The sequence below is a fragment of the Sorex araneus genome, chromosome X, assembly GCF_027595985.1.
Source record: "Sorex araneus isolate mSorAra2 chromosome X, mSorAra2.pri, whole genome shotgun sequence".
In the NCBI taxonomy this organism is placed as follows: domain Eukaryota; kingdom Metazoa; phylum Chordata; class Mammalia; order Eulipotyphla; family Soricidae; genus Sorex; species Sorex araneus.
In genome coordinates this window covers 251,165,703-251,181,951 of record NC_073313.1, presented here as the reverse complement: position 1 = coordinate 251,181,951, position 16,249 = coordinate 251,165,703, and the positions used below count along the sequence as shown (strand labels likewise).

At 51.7% G+C, this 16,249-nt stretch overlaps 1 protein-coding gene and 1 non-coding gene across 2 annotated transcripts in view; one reads left to right on the top strand and one right to left on the bottom strand.

The window, feature by feature from the left end:
• The first annotated feature begins 2,850 nt into the window (after window positions 1-2,850).
• On the top strand, window positions 2,851-2,985 carry LOC129400594 (U8 small nucleolar RNA). Its single transcript, XR_008627805.1, has one exon. It is a non-coding gene; the product is annotated as a U8 small nucleolar RNA (small nucleolar RNA).
• A 1,981-nt stretch (window positions 2,986-4,966) lies between these two features.
• Window positions 4,967-16,249, bottom strand: part of ARPC2 (actin related protein 2/3 complex subunit 2) — a 38,093-nt gene continuing 26,810 nt past the window's right edge. The window contains exons 8-11 of the mRNA XM_055123208.1: window positions 9,556-9,682; window positions 7,706-7,806; window positions 7,176-7,276; window positions 4,967-5,436 (exon numbers count right to left, since the gene is read on the bottom strand). Coding sequence (XP_054979183.1) covers window positions 5,412-5,436; window positions 7,176-7,276; window positions 7,706-7,806; window positions 9,556-9,682 — 354 coding nt within the window. The 3' untranslated portion in view covers window positions 4,967-5,411. The remainder of the gene's footprint in view (window positions 5,437-7,175; window positions 7,277-7,705; window positions 7,807-9,555; window positions 9,683-16,249) is intronic.

Here is a 16,249-nt window from a genome sequence, read left to right as displayed (position 1 = left end):
GGGAGAGTTCAGCCCCCGTGCTGTGCAGAGTTGGGGTGTGGCGGGGGCCTGGGGCTGCCAGAAATAAACAGGCCTCCTCCCGCAGGACGTCTGCGTCTTCTCTGCCGCTCTGTCTAAACAGTGTGGTGGGGGGTGACAACTCCGGCAGGAGCCCAGAGGCCTGGGCTCTGTCCCCGATGGGGCCCTGCGGCCTCCTGCTGGATCCTCTTCTGGCTCTGCCTGTGGCCCCCCCTGTGGCCCCCACTGTGGCCCCCTGCCGCCCGGGTTCCCGGAGGGGCTCTGGGGCAGGCCGTCCTCGGGAACTCCATGCAGCTGATGCGTTGAGGATGCACCCTGGTGCCCAGTCTCGGACCCTGTGGTCCTGGGGACTATCTTTCTCCACTCCCTTTGCCAGGACAGAGAACTGGGGCTTTCCTCCTCGTCCTCGGGGGTGTGCGACTGGCTGTGAGGTTGGGGTGCTAAGCGCGTGCCGAGCTCCCCTGAGGCTGCTCCCCCGAGCAGAAGCTGCTCCCGGGCGTTGCCAGCAAGGGCGCTGGGTCAGAGACAGACTCTGAGAGAGAGGCACAGAAAGGACGGTTGCTCGAGGGCTCCTCAGGGCACAGTGTGGCATGAACCCTCACGAGCTCCCAGAGTCCTCAGAAGGAGCTGCTATTCGGAGGGAGGCTCTGCAGGCGAGATGAAAGGGAATGAATGGCAGTGCCAAGCGCGCCCTCCCTCAGCCCTCCCTGCTCCGCTTCCTGCCTGCTCTCAGACCTTTAATCTTATTTCCTCTCCTGCCAAGCTTAGCTTCTCCAGGTCCCTTCTGATGCCCGCATGAGGGTTTCCACTGCTGCCCCCAGCACCCGCTTCCGGGGCAGTTGTATGAGCCACCCAGGTAGGGAAATGGCCCGTCTAGGAGAAATTAGCCTGGGAAATCCCCAGAGAGAATGATGTCGCGCTTCAGTTGGACTTTGCTCCCCCGCTGTCCTGCCCCTCCTGATCCCCCTTCCTTGCGTGCATCGGAGTGGAACCAAGACTTATTAGATGGCATTATCAATTATGATTATAGGCACTGAAATGCCTCTGATGTGTTGGGCGCTTATCTGTTCTCTTTTCATGTGTTTATTTATTTTTGGAGGCCCTACCTGGCAATGCTCAGAGCTATTCTGGGCTCAGTGCCTACGGAGATCATGCTGGCAAAGGCTCGGGGGACACTGGGGTGCCAGGGATCAAACCTGGGCCTTGCCCACGCAAAGCAATGGCCAACCCAGCCCACTGAGCTCCCCGACGGGCCGGAGAGGTGGCTCATAGAGGGCTCAGCATAGGCCTTGCATGCGGGAGGCCCGGGTTCAACTCCCAGCATGGTGGTCCTCCCGGCATCACTCACTGAGAAGGACCCCCCCATCCCCCAGCACCGACCGAGCCAGAAGTAATCTCAGAACACGGCTGGGCGTGGCCCCAACACACTAAAATCAACGAAATTGAAAAAGCCTCGTGAGTTAGGAAGGGGCGCCATGTCCAACTAGACAATGCTCTGATGAAGAAACCTGACCAGGACCTGGAGAGAGAGTACAGGGGACAGGCTGCCCTGTCGCAGAGATGGAGGAGAGAGTGAGGGTGCTTACTTTGCACACAGGCGACCCAGGTACCAACGGTCCTATCAGGAGTCACTTCTTTATTTTTGTTTGGCCACAGCTGGCGGTGCTCAGGGCTGACTCCTGGCTCCACACTCAGGCATCACTACTGGAGGGCTTGGGGGATCTCATGGGGTACCGGGGATTGAACCTGAGTCCGCCTCGTGCTAGGCAAATACTCCACCCTCTATTATTGCTGCAGCCTTGCCAGGGGTCACTTCTAAGCACAGAGCCAGGATAAGTCTTGAGTACCACTAGGTGCAGTCTCAACTCCTCTCCCATCCACCCCCCAAATCCAAAGGTACTGAGCAAATACCACCCATAGCACTTTCCAGAAGCCTCATCTCTGCTAGTGGCAAAGAGAGTGCAGCGGGTTCGAGCTTACTAGGAGTGACGGTGATTAGAGAGAACACTGGTCATGATGCGGAGGCTGCCGTGAACGCTCCAGGCCATGTCTCGCTCTATTGTCAGGGCCGTCCACCAAAAGGCCAGCAGGCAGACCAGGGCCCTGGCCCTGAATAAATGAATGCACAGAAGGTACCTGTGAAATGTAGGAAGTTCAGGATTCTAAAGAGCTTGAGTCCTGGTACCAATTGATTTTGTGTGTTTGGGGAGCAACACCCATTGTGTTCAGAGCTGACTCCTGGCTCTGTGCTCAGGGATCACTCTTCGAAGGGCTCTGACAGAACCCGGCTTGGCAGCATGCAAAGCAAGCGCCCTCCCAGCTGCACGATCTCTCCCTGCCAAGTGGGATTGCGTTTATGAAGATGATCTGGTGGACCTCAGCTGCCACGTTCGCAGAGCTGATAGCCAGACACACCAGCCTTTCAGTGAAGACTGGATTAGAGAGAAAATCCGTGAGCTTTGTGGCCAGATTCATCAGGCCAGGGACCAACTCAGCTGGAAGCACTGGGGGTTGCAGGAGGGTTTGGAACACAGGTGTGGGCAGCTGTGGCGGTGCCGCGTGTTTGGCAATGCTGTTTGCATTGTGGTAATGCAGTGAGGATTGAATAGATTGGATCAAATGTGAGGCTCCATCCCCTCTCCACTTCCCTTTTTTTGAGGGTGGGGTTGGGGCACATCCCCCATTTCAGGCTCTGTACTCAGGATTGACCGCTGGTGGTGCTGGGGATAGAACTAATGTGGCTGTGTGCAATGTACGTTCCTTAAATAACCCTTCTGGGGTTAGTACGGCTGGAGTGGGCGAGAACAGTCTGAGTACGAATAAAGGGGGTGGGCGTCAGGTAGGAGAATCCTTGGCTGTTCCTCTCACTAGAAGGCAGAGAAAGCATGATGATTTGAGTTGCATGATTCGTGATCAATATCCCTGCGTGATTAAGGCTTGCAATACTCTTAATTGCTCCTATATGATTCTTTAAAAAAAAAAAAAAGAATAAAGGTAGTAAATGGCCTCTGGACCCACCTTGCCCGGAGCCTAGTGCAAACAGGTGACAAGAAGTCACATTCCAGAGGAGACCTAGGAGCTGCACTCTCTATTCCAGGTGCTGTGGCAGTTCCCGCTCTCAACTGGCCACCAAGGCGTCAGCTCTCACAGGGCATGCTTGAGGGGTTTTTCCTGAACACCCCCATACCCAGCTAAGTGAGGCCCAATGAAGTCTGGATAACTGACAAATGGCTTCCCAAATCTGTGACCTTCAGGTTTCGGTTTTTGGGGGGGGTGGGGGGGACATACCCAGCAGTGCTCAGGGCTTACTCTTGGCTCTGTGCTCAGGGATCACTCCTGGTGGGGCTCGGGGGGCTATATGTGGTGCCCTCCCCTCTGTACCCCCAGTCAGTCAGTGTACTGACACAGGGGATGGGGGAAGGGGTAGCCCTGGGAAGTGTGGGGTGCTGCATGAGCTGCTATTGCATGGTTCCCCGAACCTTGCATTCCCAGACCCGAGGTGACTACCACTGGGAGCTGGCCCAAGAGCAGAGGCTTGGGAGGCCCCTGGAGATGAAAAAAACATAATGAAAACTAAATGCGACCAGAAGTTGCCCTTGAAGGGTATGATGAACTCACAAGGCGTCCACAGCCTGTACAGTGATCTTCAACAACTAGTTCACAGACCAGTGTGTGTCTGCAGGTAAAGGTTAAAGGCCCCGGGGCCGGAGCGATAGTACATAGGTAGGGTGTTTGCCTTGCACAGGGCCGACAAGGTTCAATCCCAGCATTCCATATGGTTCCCCAAGCAATGCCAAGAGTAACCCCTGAGCATTGCTGGGTGTGACCAAAAAAAAAAAAGGCAGAAAAAAAAGGGTTAAAGGCCCTGTTCTCCACAAGTTCATTAACAAAGGGAGAGCAGACGGTGTGCCTCCAACAGTCTCAAGCCAGCAGTCTACAGCCCCAAGCATTGCCCCAAGGCCCCAAGAGCGCTAGGTATGATCTTGGAAGTCAACCTCGGTGGCCCTGGGTTCCCCTGGGACCACAGGGCCCGCACTGTGAATTTTTGCCTGGAAATGTCTGGCTGGGTTAGCCAAGAATAGCCAGAAATGGCATCCCCTGGTCTCTGCTTGTAGACCCCCTTCTGCTGCCACCCAGAAAAAAAACAAACAAAAAAACCCCACAAAAACAACTAACAATGACTACAAAAGTGTTAGTTGGGGCACTGGATAGTACAGTGGGCAGGGAAGTTGCTTGCACAGTTGACCCGGTTTAGATCCCTGGCACCTCATATGGTCCTCAGCCCGTCCAGGAGTGACCCCTGAGCCCAGACCCAGAAGTAAGCCAGGATGTAGCAGGTTATGGCCCACCTTACCTCCCTAAAAAAGCCTGCTGGCCTGGGCAAAGCTGAAAGGGCTGTGGTGGCTAGGATACCAGAACACGCACTCGAGTTCCCACAGACCAGTGAAATTCATGCCAGGTTGGGATGCCCTGGCTGGGGTCTCGTCACTCTCTCAGGCACCCCCAAGGTTCTTAGGGGACCCTCACTAGGTCCATTCCCACAGAGCAGCTCCTATTGCTGGTGGCCTTAGTCAGATTGTGCTGCTGGCCAGAACAGCCTCTCCTCAAGTGAGTTTGGTGGAGTGCCAGGCTGCCAGGTGAGAAAGATAAACTGAGGCCAACCCATTTCCCTCAGTCACCCACCGGGGTTCCACAGAACACACTCTGGGAAACACTATGCTATTCTTGAGAGGCCCCAGTCAGAAAATTGTTCCATGTGCCTGTCAGCAGCCTGGGCGCCTCCAGTTTGGGGCCCTGCTCATGGGCCCAGTCACGAGCCGTCTCCCCTGTGAGGGAAGCCAAGCCTAAGGCTTTCTAGGTCAGCCCTCAGGGTTTAAAGGTGGAGGCGATTCTCTGCATCCCCACCCACCACTGTAGGCAGAGCCCAGAAACCCAGCAAATTCTCAGGTAAGATAGAAAGATTTTTCTTTATTAATGACCCCAACCGTATTTCTTTAGATACAGGAGTTTTGAACTCAAATACTTAGGAGAAAACAAGTTAAGATTGCATTATCCTGCAACTCATTACCAGTAACATATTGCAAAGCGAAACAGCTTGGAAAAGAAGTGGGGAGGGAGGGGGAGTGAGGGAAGGAAGATAAAGAAAAGGAATTAAGTTGATCAAGTGAAATTCGGAATTCTTTTTTTCCTTTTTTTAAATTCCTGGGAACTATGAAGTCCTTGCAAGCACAGCTCGTTTCTGCAGAATATTTTCCAAACGTGTACAAAATGGAACCAAAAATGAGAGTATCCCTTAAGAACCTGAAGAGGTGCAACATTAAAAGCTACGATTATCCAGTAGCAAGTGTTCCAGCCTTCGGTCGCCAGCCACATCCTCTTCCTGTTCCCAGCAGCTAGCGGGATGAAAACGTCTTCCCCCTGGGAAAGCAGAGGCAGCGTGAGGGCGGGTTTCCGGTGCCATGTCCCGCCCACGCCCTGCTCTTGAGCTGGATACCCTCTGTGCTACGCTTACAAGGGCAGTAAATATGCCAAGGGAGACTGGAGAACCACTTGCCCCCAATCCCGGAGGGCATAAATCTCAGGTCAAATGCCTGGGCCTGATGTCTCCTTCTCAGAAAAAAAAATGACTCAGTCCCTGCCTCTGCTCCCGAGGTAACTACCTCCCCTCAGATCATCTCTCGTGGGCTGTGTTGCCCTCCCCACACGGGAAACACTGGCCCATTCTGCTTGCATTTCAGACTGGGCTTAAGCCCTTCAGAGCTCATGCACTCCTCTCTGAAGACAGCAGCTCCTCACACAGGCTGCTCTGAGCAGCACCCTCTAGCCTTTCTGGGTGACAGAAAGGTGTTTCCTGTGGTCAGGTGATGGCTGTGCTCTGGACTCAGAGGATGTGTGGACCTGCGGGTTCCTGTCTCACCCACTAACTTCTGCACAGGGCCGCTTCTGCCATCAGGCCGGTTCCTGGACAGGGTGTATGTGTCTGGTCAAACAGCCTGCACCTAGCAGGGCGATCAGGGCCCAACTTTCCCTGACCTGAATGCCCCACCCACCCTAAAAGCAACCCTCTTTGGAGACCTCTCCCCCAACAAGGAAAAGCTCCCGAATAGCCATTCCTCAGAGCAACAGGCTACACTGGATGTGTCCTGCAGCCAGGGTCCTGGGCTTCTGCGCCCCCAGGCCCTTCGGTACTGGCTCTTGAGGTGAATGCAGCTGGCTGTTCCCACCGTCCCCTACCTATTTTCAGAGGCCATCTCTGAGAACCAGGCCATACAGCTCAGAGTGGCAGGGATGCCTTGCTGAGTCCCAGGCAGGAAGGTCATGGACAATCTGTTCAGGACTGGGCCCCAGGAGTCTTCTCTCCCTGTCCCTTGGTCAATGCCCACCTTGTACATCGCTGAGGCCATCTACTGGCCGGGGACTATAGATAGGAAGAAGCCCCTGGGGAGACCCTGGGCAGTGGCCATCTGGTGGGCTCAGTTTCTGGAGACTGCCCACAGGGCAAAGGGGAGACAGGTAGAGCCACACCCGCTTGGTTCTGGGGCCCAGACTTCCTGTGAGGTGAGTAGCAGCCTGGCCAGTTCCAGCCTTGGCCTCTCCCCTGCTGTCTGTCTCTCTGCTGAGTCCCACAGAGGGTTGGGAGAAGACGCTCTCCGCTTCTGTACAAGCTCAGAGGCCAACACCCCTGTTGCCTGCCCACTGGGTCTGCCTCTGCGGAGCAAGATGCTAAGCTTCATTATGGCCTCTGACACACCTGAGTGTTCCAGCTGTGGGGCTTGGGGTGTTAGTGTCCTTGCCCAGAGTTGGGGTATCACTGTCCCTGTTGCTGAGATGACAAACCCATGGTTCAGGACACCTCTCTCCTGTCTGGGGTGGCAGAAACCAGAGCAGAAGAGGTCTGCGCTCCAGCCCCCACCAAAGGTTCCCTGAAGTATGGGATGCGGAGCCCCCCCTAAGATTTAGGGGTACAAAAATCAGACACATAAGCAGAGGGAGTTGCCTGAGTGCCACCAGGGGATCTAGAGGGCCTCGAGTCAACCGTCCCCTCTTACCTCAGGCCGGCCAGCACCCTAGCCAGCCCAGCCGCAAAGGAAACCCATGGTGAGGTGAGACAGTACATCCACCACCATCCCCTCCGAGGGTGCACCCGCCCCACTCACGTGATTGTTTTCATTTCCTTCTTCTCGGCATCTGGGCGTGCACGGTTCAGCACCTTGAGGAAGTCGGATGTTTTTGCCCGCATACGTGTGTGAATATAGGCCTGGGGAAACGAAGAGCAGGGGCATGTGGTCAGGTTCAAGAGGAACATGTTCCTGTCACTGGGAGAAGTGGACAGGCCGACTGGGGGCGAAGCAGGGATGTGGTAGGTGGAGGGAACGTGGGACTGGAGGTAGGGGTAGGGGGTTAGGAGGGGGACTTTTTTTTTTTTTTCTTTTTGAGTCACACCCGGCAATGCACAGGCCTTACTTCTGGCTCATGCACTCAGGAATTACCCCTGGCCGTGCTCAGGGGACCATATGGGATGCTGGGATTTGAACCCGGGTCAGCTGCATGCAAGGCAACGCCCTACCCCGTTGTGCTATCTCTCCAGCCCCCAGAAGGGTTTCTTAAAGTCTCTAGAACCATGCAGTTAAGACGGCACAGCCTTGGCCACGTGACAGGCATGCTGCCCGTGACGCTGGCACCTCACCTTGGAGCACTTGATGTGGTAGTGCAGGTAGTCCCGGAACGTGTGGATCAGGTTGATGGTGTTGTCTCGAGCACTGGCATTGGTGTGGCGAGGGAACAGCACTATAGGTGGGGCACAAAGAAGACATTCGGGCTGTCACATGGGGCCAGAGGCCTGGTGGCCAGCAGCCACCCCCATCGCCCTGCACTCAGACTCCACAATGGGCTTCCATATGTGCAGGTTTCGCAAGGTCAGTGAGTGCTCTGGAGATCAGCATGGGGCAACAAGCCCAGTGCTGAGGGCTTTGAAACCTCCCCTACACAGCTAGGAGCTCCCCCCTGCCAGCTCCAGACTCTCAGGTGATGCCACTGGCCTGGAGGAACACTGCAGGAAAGTGTTTACCCTCAGAAACAAGACTGGAGGGCCAAGAGCACTATCTTAGTAGGGCAAATGTCAAAGCTTATCCCCCCATCTTTGTCCCTTCCCCCTCCCCCCAATTCTAGAATAGAAAAAAGCTAATAAAGACTGAAGAGAGAAAACAAAAGGTGAGGCCCTAAGGACTGGCTCCTGAGCTACCCCTGGGTGTAGCTCCAAACCCAACCCCCTCAAGAAGAAACAAAAAAAAAAAAGGGAAGGGGGAACCAACAGGTGAGGCTGAGCCTGGAGGGTGGGACTATCTGTCCCCAGGAAAAGCAGCCTACTCCCTCCTCCAATGGCTCTGCACAGCAGAACTTCAAGGGGATAGCACAGCGGGTAAGGTGCTTGCCTTGAACGTAGCTGACTCAAGTTCGGTCCCCAGCATTCCATATGACACCCTCCCCACCACCACCACCACAAACGATCTCAAGAGCAGAGCCAGGAGTAAGCCTGGAGCACTGCAGGGTGGGACCAATAAACAAACAAGAAAACTGCTCTACTTTGGCCTCAGGCCACTGGACAGCAGGTGCAGAGCAGCCAGTGGAGCCCTGCTGACCTCCACTCACCCCTCCCTCTGCTACCAGACTAAAACATACACCCCAGGATGTTTCTCCTCCATTTCCTGCACATGACAGATGTATGTATGTGTGTGCGCGTGTGTGTGCGTGTGTGTTCCTCAAGTGCGCATGCTCACTGCTTGCCTTCATAAACAGAGATAGGAGTTTCTTGAAAAGTTACTGGAAGAAGTGTAAGCTGAGTTGGAGGGATAGAACAGCAGTGCAGGGTGTCTGCTTTGCATAGGGCTGATCCTGGTCGGATCCCTGTTACCCCATATGGTCCCCCAAGCAATGTCAGGAGTAATCCCTGAGCTTCGCTAGGTGGGACCCAAAAAACCAAAAACCAAACCAAAACAAGTGTCAGCTGTCAGGGCACTTGTCTGTCTCCACGTCAGGGAAACTAACCCCAAGTCCCTCTCTCTATCTGTTATTATTGGGCCACACCTGGCAGGGCCTGGGGAACCACAAGTGGTGCCTGGGACTGAACCTAACTCTGTCGCATGCAAGGCAAGTGCCCTGCCCACCCTGCTATCTCTATGGCCATCTTGACTCCTCCAGCCTATGCCCTGAGCACTGCTGGGGAAGTGCTCCTCCCCAAACCCACCAAACAAACCAGCAAACTAAATCAGAACTAAGAAAATCAGCCTGTCCTTTTCTGTCTACGGTGACTGCAGTGCAGTCTGTGATCCTGCGATAAACTGGACTACCCCGCAGGACGGAGGGGCCGGAGGGACTTTGGAACTGTTCAGCTCTGCACCTGCCTCCTGACTTCCAAGACTCTGTGTCTACAGCCCCAACTGTATCCCACCCACGGCACCGAGAGCAGAGTGGCACAGTGTGCTGCTTTTGTCCCCGCCCCACCGGGCTGGGTTCTGTGCAGTGGCCGTGGGGACCCACCGAAGGTGATGTAGCCGATGTTGTCGCCCACAGCGGCGTCGGTGTCCTTCAGCTCCAGAGGCGGTTCTCTGTGGCTAAAGAGGACCTGTGGCGCTGTGTGGCTGGCTCTGCGGCCTTCTTTGAATTCCTGCCAGGAGGAAGCGAAGAGCATGAGGAGGATTTGGTGTAAGGTGAGTGGCCATTTATGGGAGGGTCGGGGTGGGGTGGGGGGCTGCCCTATGGACTGTGACTCCTGAAGCTTTCCAGACCAAGAGCAAACAAAACATAAACACTGAAGACCATCCTGACCACCAGCAGCTGCTCACGCAGCCTGTGGCTGGGAGAGGGTGCCCCACAAGCCTCATCTTCAGGAAAGAAGGGAGCACGGCCACTACCCCCCCCCCCACAGGTGGCAGGAAACAAGCAATGCACTGGGTGAGCTCAGAGTAAGGACCAAATGCTTATTAGTGGTGTTTAAAGTGAACAGAAAATGACAGTTTTTCAGGAAATCCCTAAGAATTACAGGGTGAGTGAACTCAAGCTTTGTGATGAAGCCTGAACTCTTTTGGCTTCTGCTCTGAAGCCCTGAGGTGCCCATCTCTCTACTCCCCTCCACCCCAACTGCTTCCAGGTTTAAGAAAGAGCGCATGCACGGGTGCGCGCATACTTGCATGTAGATCTGGACCTGGGCACCCACCTTCCCTCACTAAAATACCTTGGCTTTCTGTTGCTGTTTAGAACTTGTCAATCAGAACTTTTAGAAAAAATTCCTGCCCACAAAACAGACATGAGTTAAAGAAACTCAGTTGTCTTAGCTGTATAACAAAGACCAGGGTACCGGGAGACACCTCAGTAATTGGGGTGGGGGTGCGGGGGCGGAAGCGGCTTTGAAGCCTGGCAATAGATTCACCAGCATGCCAGGCTTGAGCCCCAATAACACAAAATACAGACCATGTGACATGAGGACCAAAGCCTGATCTTTCAATGCTGGTTCCTGAATGACCCTGGAACAAATAACCATTACTTTCCCAGGAGCTTAACCCTGTAACAAAACCTAATTCATCCTTATCAACCTACAGAGAAAAGACAAGTATACTGAAGAGCCAGGCCTGTTTCCTTATCCATTCTCATCTCCAACCTTAAGTGTCCCCATTCCATACATTCCCGTGCAAACAAGCGATTTGCTGAAAGGGCATCCCTCTCTCAAGCCAGATCCAAGAGCACAGAACTGGATTTCCAGCAACTCCAGAACTGGCCAAGCCAAAATCAGAGTGGTGAAGGGCAAACAAAGGCTTCCTAAGACCTCTTGCGTTCCAGAGGACCCAAAGCAGAATAGGCAGTGCTCTTTGACCAGTGCTCAAGAACATGACTTTTGTTTTCCTCTGGCCACCCCCAGTAGCCTGGGACATGGCTGTGGAGGGGAGTTCTTTTTATCCTGACACTTCATCTAAATATTTAGTACTGCATCTGGCCTCCCTACAAGTTTTTGAGCTTCTCAGGGCAAGAATCTGCTTTATTTCTCTGTACCTTCCCTTTTGTCCTTCAAAGAGAAGGTCTGGAAGCTGGCTCGTGCCATTATACCATGAAAGAAGGGGCGGGCATGTACTTTCCACCTGCTGGGCGGGAGTGGATGTGCCCATCAATAAACCCTTGCTAGCACCGCCAGGCTTCTGGGGGTAGAAAAAAAAAATCAAAACCCCGGACAGGCTAGCTTCCTCTGAACACACCTGCTCTGGGGCCGCTCCTGGCAGTGCTCAGGGACGGGACCCAGGCTTCTCACGTGCAAAGCATGGTTCCACGGAATATGTATTTGGAGAGACATGGAGAGTCGTGCGTGCATGGAAGGGATCCGGGATGATTCACAATGGAAATCCCTAAAGCACAACTACTGAGATTGTTGTTTAACAACAATCTTTGTTAAACAATAAAAAGGTCTTTCATTCTGCCAAAGGGTTGGAAGTTTTGCTCTACTGGTTTTACTCCTTAGCCACAGGAGATGCAACCGAACAGAGAGTAGCTGCCTGCTAGCACTATGTGTGCTGAGCAAGCATCCGGAAGGCTCTGAGGCACTGGTACATTTGTTCATAACCAGATGGTCTGAACCTGTAGTGACTGATTAGCATGTCAGTGTTCTGTATTTGGAAACGAATTCATCTAAGACTTTGTCAACAATGTACTTCTGGTGGGAAACTATCCTTTAGCCAACGTCAGGTCTTTGTTTCTCCCAGATTCTCTTTAAGACTTAGGCCCCAACTGACCACAGCCCCCACTAAAACAGCTCCACATCCCTTAGCATCTCTGCCGCAGGCATTGTCAGCAACACTACCCCCTTTCCCTCCCCGAACTAGGGTGGTCTTTCAAGGCATGGAGGCTGGGTTGTGTGGTAGAAAACAAGCCTTGCATGTGCAGCCCTGGTTTTGAGTGCTGGCACGGAGGAAAAAAATTTAAGCATTAGGATACTATTTCACTTCCATCAAAACTCAATTAGCCATAGAAATTCAGAATAAACTCAACAATACAAAACTTTAGGGTGTGAGGTGATTTGGCTGTGACCTTGCTGGGTTGAGAATGGCCTTCTGATTAAAGCTTCAGTACAAGAATATTGCACTTCAAATCCAAGCTCTCAAGGACATAAGTGATAGGACAGTGATATGGCGCTTGCAAATAGCCAACCCTGGCCAACCCGATATCCCATTAGGCGCTAGGAGTGATTGAGTGCAAAGCTAGGAGTAAGCCCTGAACACTGCTGGGTGTGGCCTAAAACACCAAAACGAATTTTACACTTTTTTTAAAATTAAATTTTTTGGGGGGGCTTTCTTTTGGGTCACACCCAGTGATGCTCAGGGTTACCCCTGGCTCTGCACTCAGGAGTTACTCCTGGCAGTGCTGGGGGACCATATGGGATGCTGGGGATCAGCCGCGTGCAAGGCGAACGCCCTACCCACTGTACTATAGCTCCAGCCCCCAAATTTACACTCTTAAAACTGAAAAATCCAGTGTATGATAAAGGCAATACCTAAAATCAGTACTATGAACATGAACTTCTATTTGCTGTTTTTAGGCTGGAGGTGCAGGGGGACCAGGGAGTGCCAGGGATTGGGCCTACCCGTTCTTCTGTATACAAAGTGTGTACTCCATCCAATCCTTTTACCTACTGTCCTGGCTCTAGATACAGATTCACTTTTTTTTTCTTTTTGGCCTTTTGGGCCACACCCAGCAATCCTCAGGGATTATTCTGGGTCTGCACTCAGGAATCACTCCTGGTGATGCTCAGGGCACTATATGTGATGCCAGAGATTTAACCTGGGTTGGCTGCATGCAAGGCAAACATCCTACCTGCTATGCTATCTCTCCAGCCAGACTTTTATTTTCTTATTAAAAAGAATTTGGAGTGTGTGTGTGTGTGTGTGTTTTGGGCTCGTGGCTTATTCCTAGAGATGTCCAGGGAACCTAACCAGGGTCAGACATGTACAAGGCAAGTGTCTTAACACTTTTACTATCTAACTCCAAAGCAGACTTGAAAATAACATATAAAACTTCCGTATGACTTCCTAATTATTACTAAGAAGCAATAACAGAGAAGACAGATCAATTCAATTATATACGGCATGGATAGGGGGGAAAAAAAATCACGACAAAGTCTAATGATAAACTGGATAATTATCTGCAGCTCAGATGACAAGGGTTTCATTTCCCTAGTAATAATGAAATTGAGATCAATACTAAGAGAAAAATGGGTAAAGAACATAAAGAGACTCCTTGTAAGGAAAGAAAAACAGCCTTCAACCAAGCACAAAATGTTCTGATCTCATTCCTAGGAACTGTTTCAACCGCTTTTTTTTTTTGCTTTTTGGGTCACACCTGGCGATGCACAGGGGTCATTCCTGGCTCTGCACTCAGCAATTACTCCTAGCGGTGCTTAGGGGACCATATGGGATGCTGGGAATTGAACCCGGGTCGTTTGCAAGGCAAACGCCCTACCCCCTGTGCTATCACTCCAGCCCCTTGACTGATTTTTTTGGCACTAAAACTGCCAAATTTGCCTCTGCTCCCTCCCCTTCAGGAAAGCACCCCATAAACGTGCACATAGTGGAAAGGGGCTGCAGAATAGCACCTTCACAACTGCCAAAGAGTCAGAGAGTTTATATCCTGTCCCTGAGCATATAGAAACTAGTGAAGTCCACTTGTTTCTTAGACTTACAATTTTATCCTGGGCTTGGGGCTGCACCTGGCTTTGTACACAGGGCTTACACTTGGTGGAGCTCAGGGACCACATGGGATGCCAGGGATTGAATCCAGGTTGGCTGCAATCAAGGCAAGTGCCCTAGAGGCTGCGCTAGCTCTCCGGCCTGACTTAAAGACTATCACAGAGAATGTGAGCTGACATCTCCCCTCTGCACTGCTTTCCCAGGAATGCATGCCGAATGATGGATGGCAGACACCACTTTCTCTGGGGCAGAGCTTCTATGACCACAAAGACAGCACAACTAAGCGGTGCCCTGGTGCATCAGTGTGAGAGGGGAAAGGAAACTTCCTGAGGACAAAGGCAGGATCCTTCTGATCAGGGCAGCTGTGCCCGCTGGTGTGAGAGAGGCCCACAGCAAGCGGAGGAGGGACCATGAGGTCATCATCCCTGGGTCACAACTTTCTGTGCTAGTCATCCGTGTTCTTTCTCTCCAGGAGTCTAAAGAGGGAAGCCCAGGACAACATGCAAATCTTTTTTGTTTTCTTCTTCTTTACAGTAAAGCAAGTGAAACAAGCCCAGGTTCCTACGGTCATTTCAAGTGAATCAGTTTGGTCTTTGAATCAATCTGGAGAGAGAGCAGGACAGATGGCTTCCTGAGCATAGCCTTTCACATTCCTAGACACCATCTGGGTCCTCCTGGTGCCAGGCCAGTCTCTTAACTAGAGAAACTGGCAGAGCAAAAATGCAAAGACTTAATTTTTTTTTTTTGGGGGGGTGTTGTCACAATTTTTGGTGTGTTGGGGTGGGGTACTAGTGGTGGTGGTGATGCCCGATAGTGCTCAGGGCTTTCTTCCGGGCTCTGTTTGCAGGGATCATTCCTGGCGGTACTCTATATAACAGGCAGAGTCAGCTAGGCACAAGGCAAGTGCCTTACCTCCTGTAATTGCTCTGGCTCTAATTTTTTTCTCCTAAGACAAATGCCCTACAACAAACATTTTTTTCTTTTAACCGGGGGTCCACACCTGCCAGAGCTTAGAGCTTACTCCTGGTGATACTTGAGAGATCAAGTATGGTGTCAGGAATCAATCTGAGGTTGACCTTATACAAGACAAGTACCTTACTCCTTGTACTATCTCTCCAGCTTCCACATGAACTTTGAAAGCAGCTATAAATTCATACGAGGGTGGGGGGGTGGGGGAAGGGAACACAAATTCTTCTAAGGAACAAATTTCCAGCAGGCTCTCCAAGATGAGATCTGTTTAAAGTATTTAAAAGAAGTTAAGATGTCTCTTGGAATAAAGTGGAACAAGACTGGTAAAAAACCAGCCAAATCTAAATATATACTTCATAGCTTTTTAAAATTAGTCAGTCTGGATTTAGCCCAATTTCTGAGCTACTGCATTTAATTCTCCTGTCAATTCTGTAAAAGACACATGAAATGCTTGTCTGGAGACTTACATCTAGGATGCAGCAATAGAACTATCTGTACACGCATACACACAGATACGCTGACACACACACCCCACCCATCACACCACTCTTCAGTTCTCCCAAGAGCTTGAAGTGTCGATATTCTGTGTCAAGTTTTTCCTGCAGAGAGACTCCTAAATTAGTTTCTGATTAATTAGCCCAAATACAAAAAGCCACTAGAGATGAATCGAATTGTGGGTATTACTTTAGAAGACTTTCCTCGCTATTTGGAAAGGCTGCATTATATGTGTGTGTGTGTGTGTGTATGTCTCTCCTCACTTTATTAAATACAGCTATCATCCAATTCTATTTGGCTACAAAGATTTAATCCCACAATTCCACAATTCTTTTTTTTTTTTTTTTCTTTTTGGGTCACACCCGGTGACACACAGGGGTTACTCCTGGCTCTTCACTCAGGAAATTGCTCCTGGCAGTGCTCAGGGGACCATATGGGATACTAGGATTCGAACCCGGGTTGGCCATGTGCAAGGCAAATGCCCTACCTGCTGTGCTATCGCTCCAGCCCCAATCCCACAATTCTTAAATTTTGTGACCCTGCCAAGGGACAGCATGAACACACAATGTTAAATCTCTTGGGAAATAATAACAACTCTCCTAGATATTATTTGACCCAGTAGCTTGGGACCCCCTCAGCCAGGAACTGGTTAGCAGAAAGTAAGACAGAGCTGTAATGGGGAGACTGTTTCAGGCCGAGTCCATCAGATTGCTCAGGGGCGTTCTCTGATGAGTGACCTCGAAAGTGGGCTGATTCTCTCCACTTTAAGTTCAGTGGAAACAACTACACTATTAACACATTAGCTACCACTAAGTATTTCCTATAGGCTCCATTCCAAAAAAGACTGCAGGGTCAAACCAAGACCTTGCTAGATACCCAGTGGAACTCTCCTGGGTAGGAAACAGAACCAAGCCTTAAATCAAAGGCGCACTGGCAGGAGGGAGTCTTAATACCCAGCCCTACTGTTGATTCACACTCTAGCCCGGCGATGCAGTGACCTTGGCAGGGATCGCTTAATCATGCCGTCACCGGGTCTGGCAGCA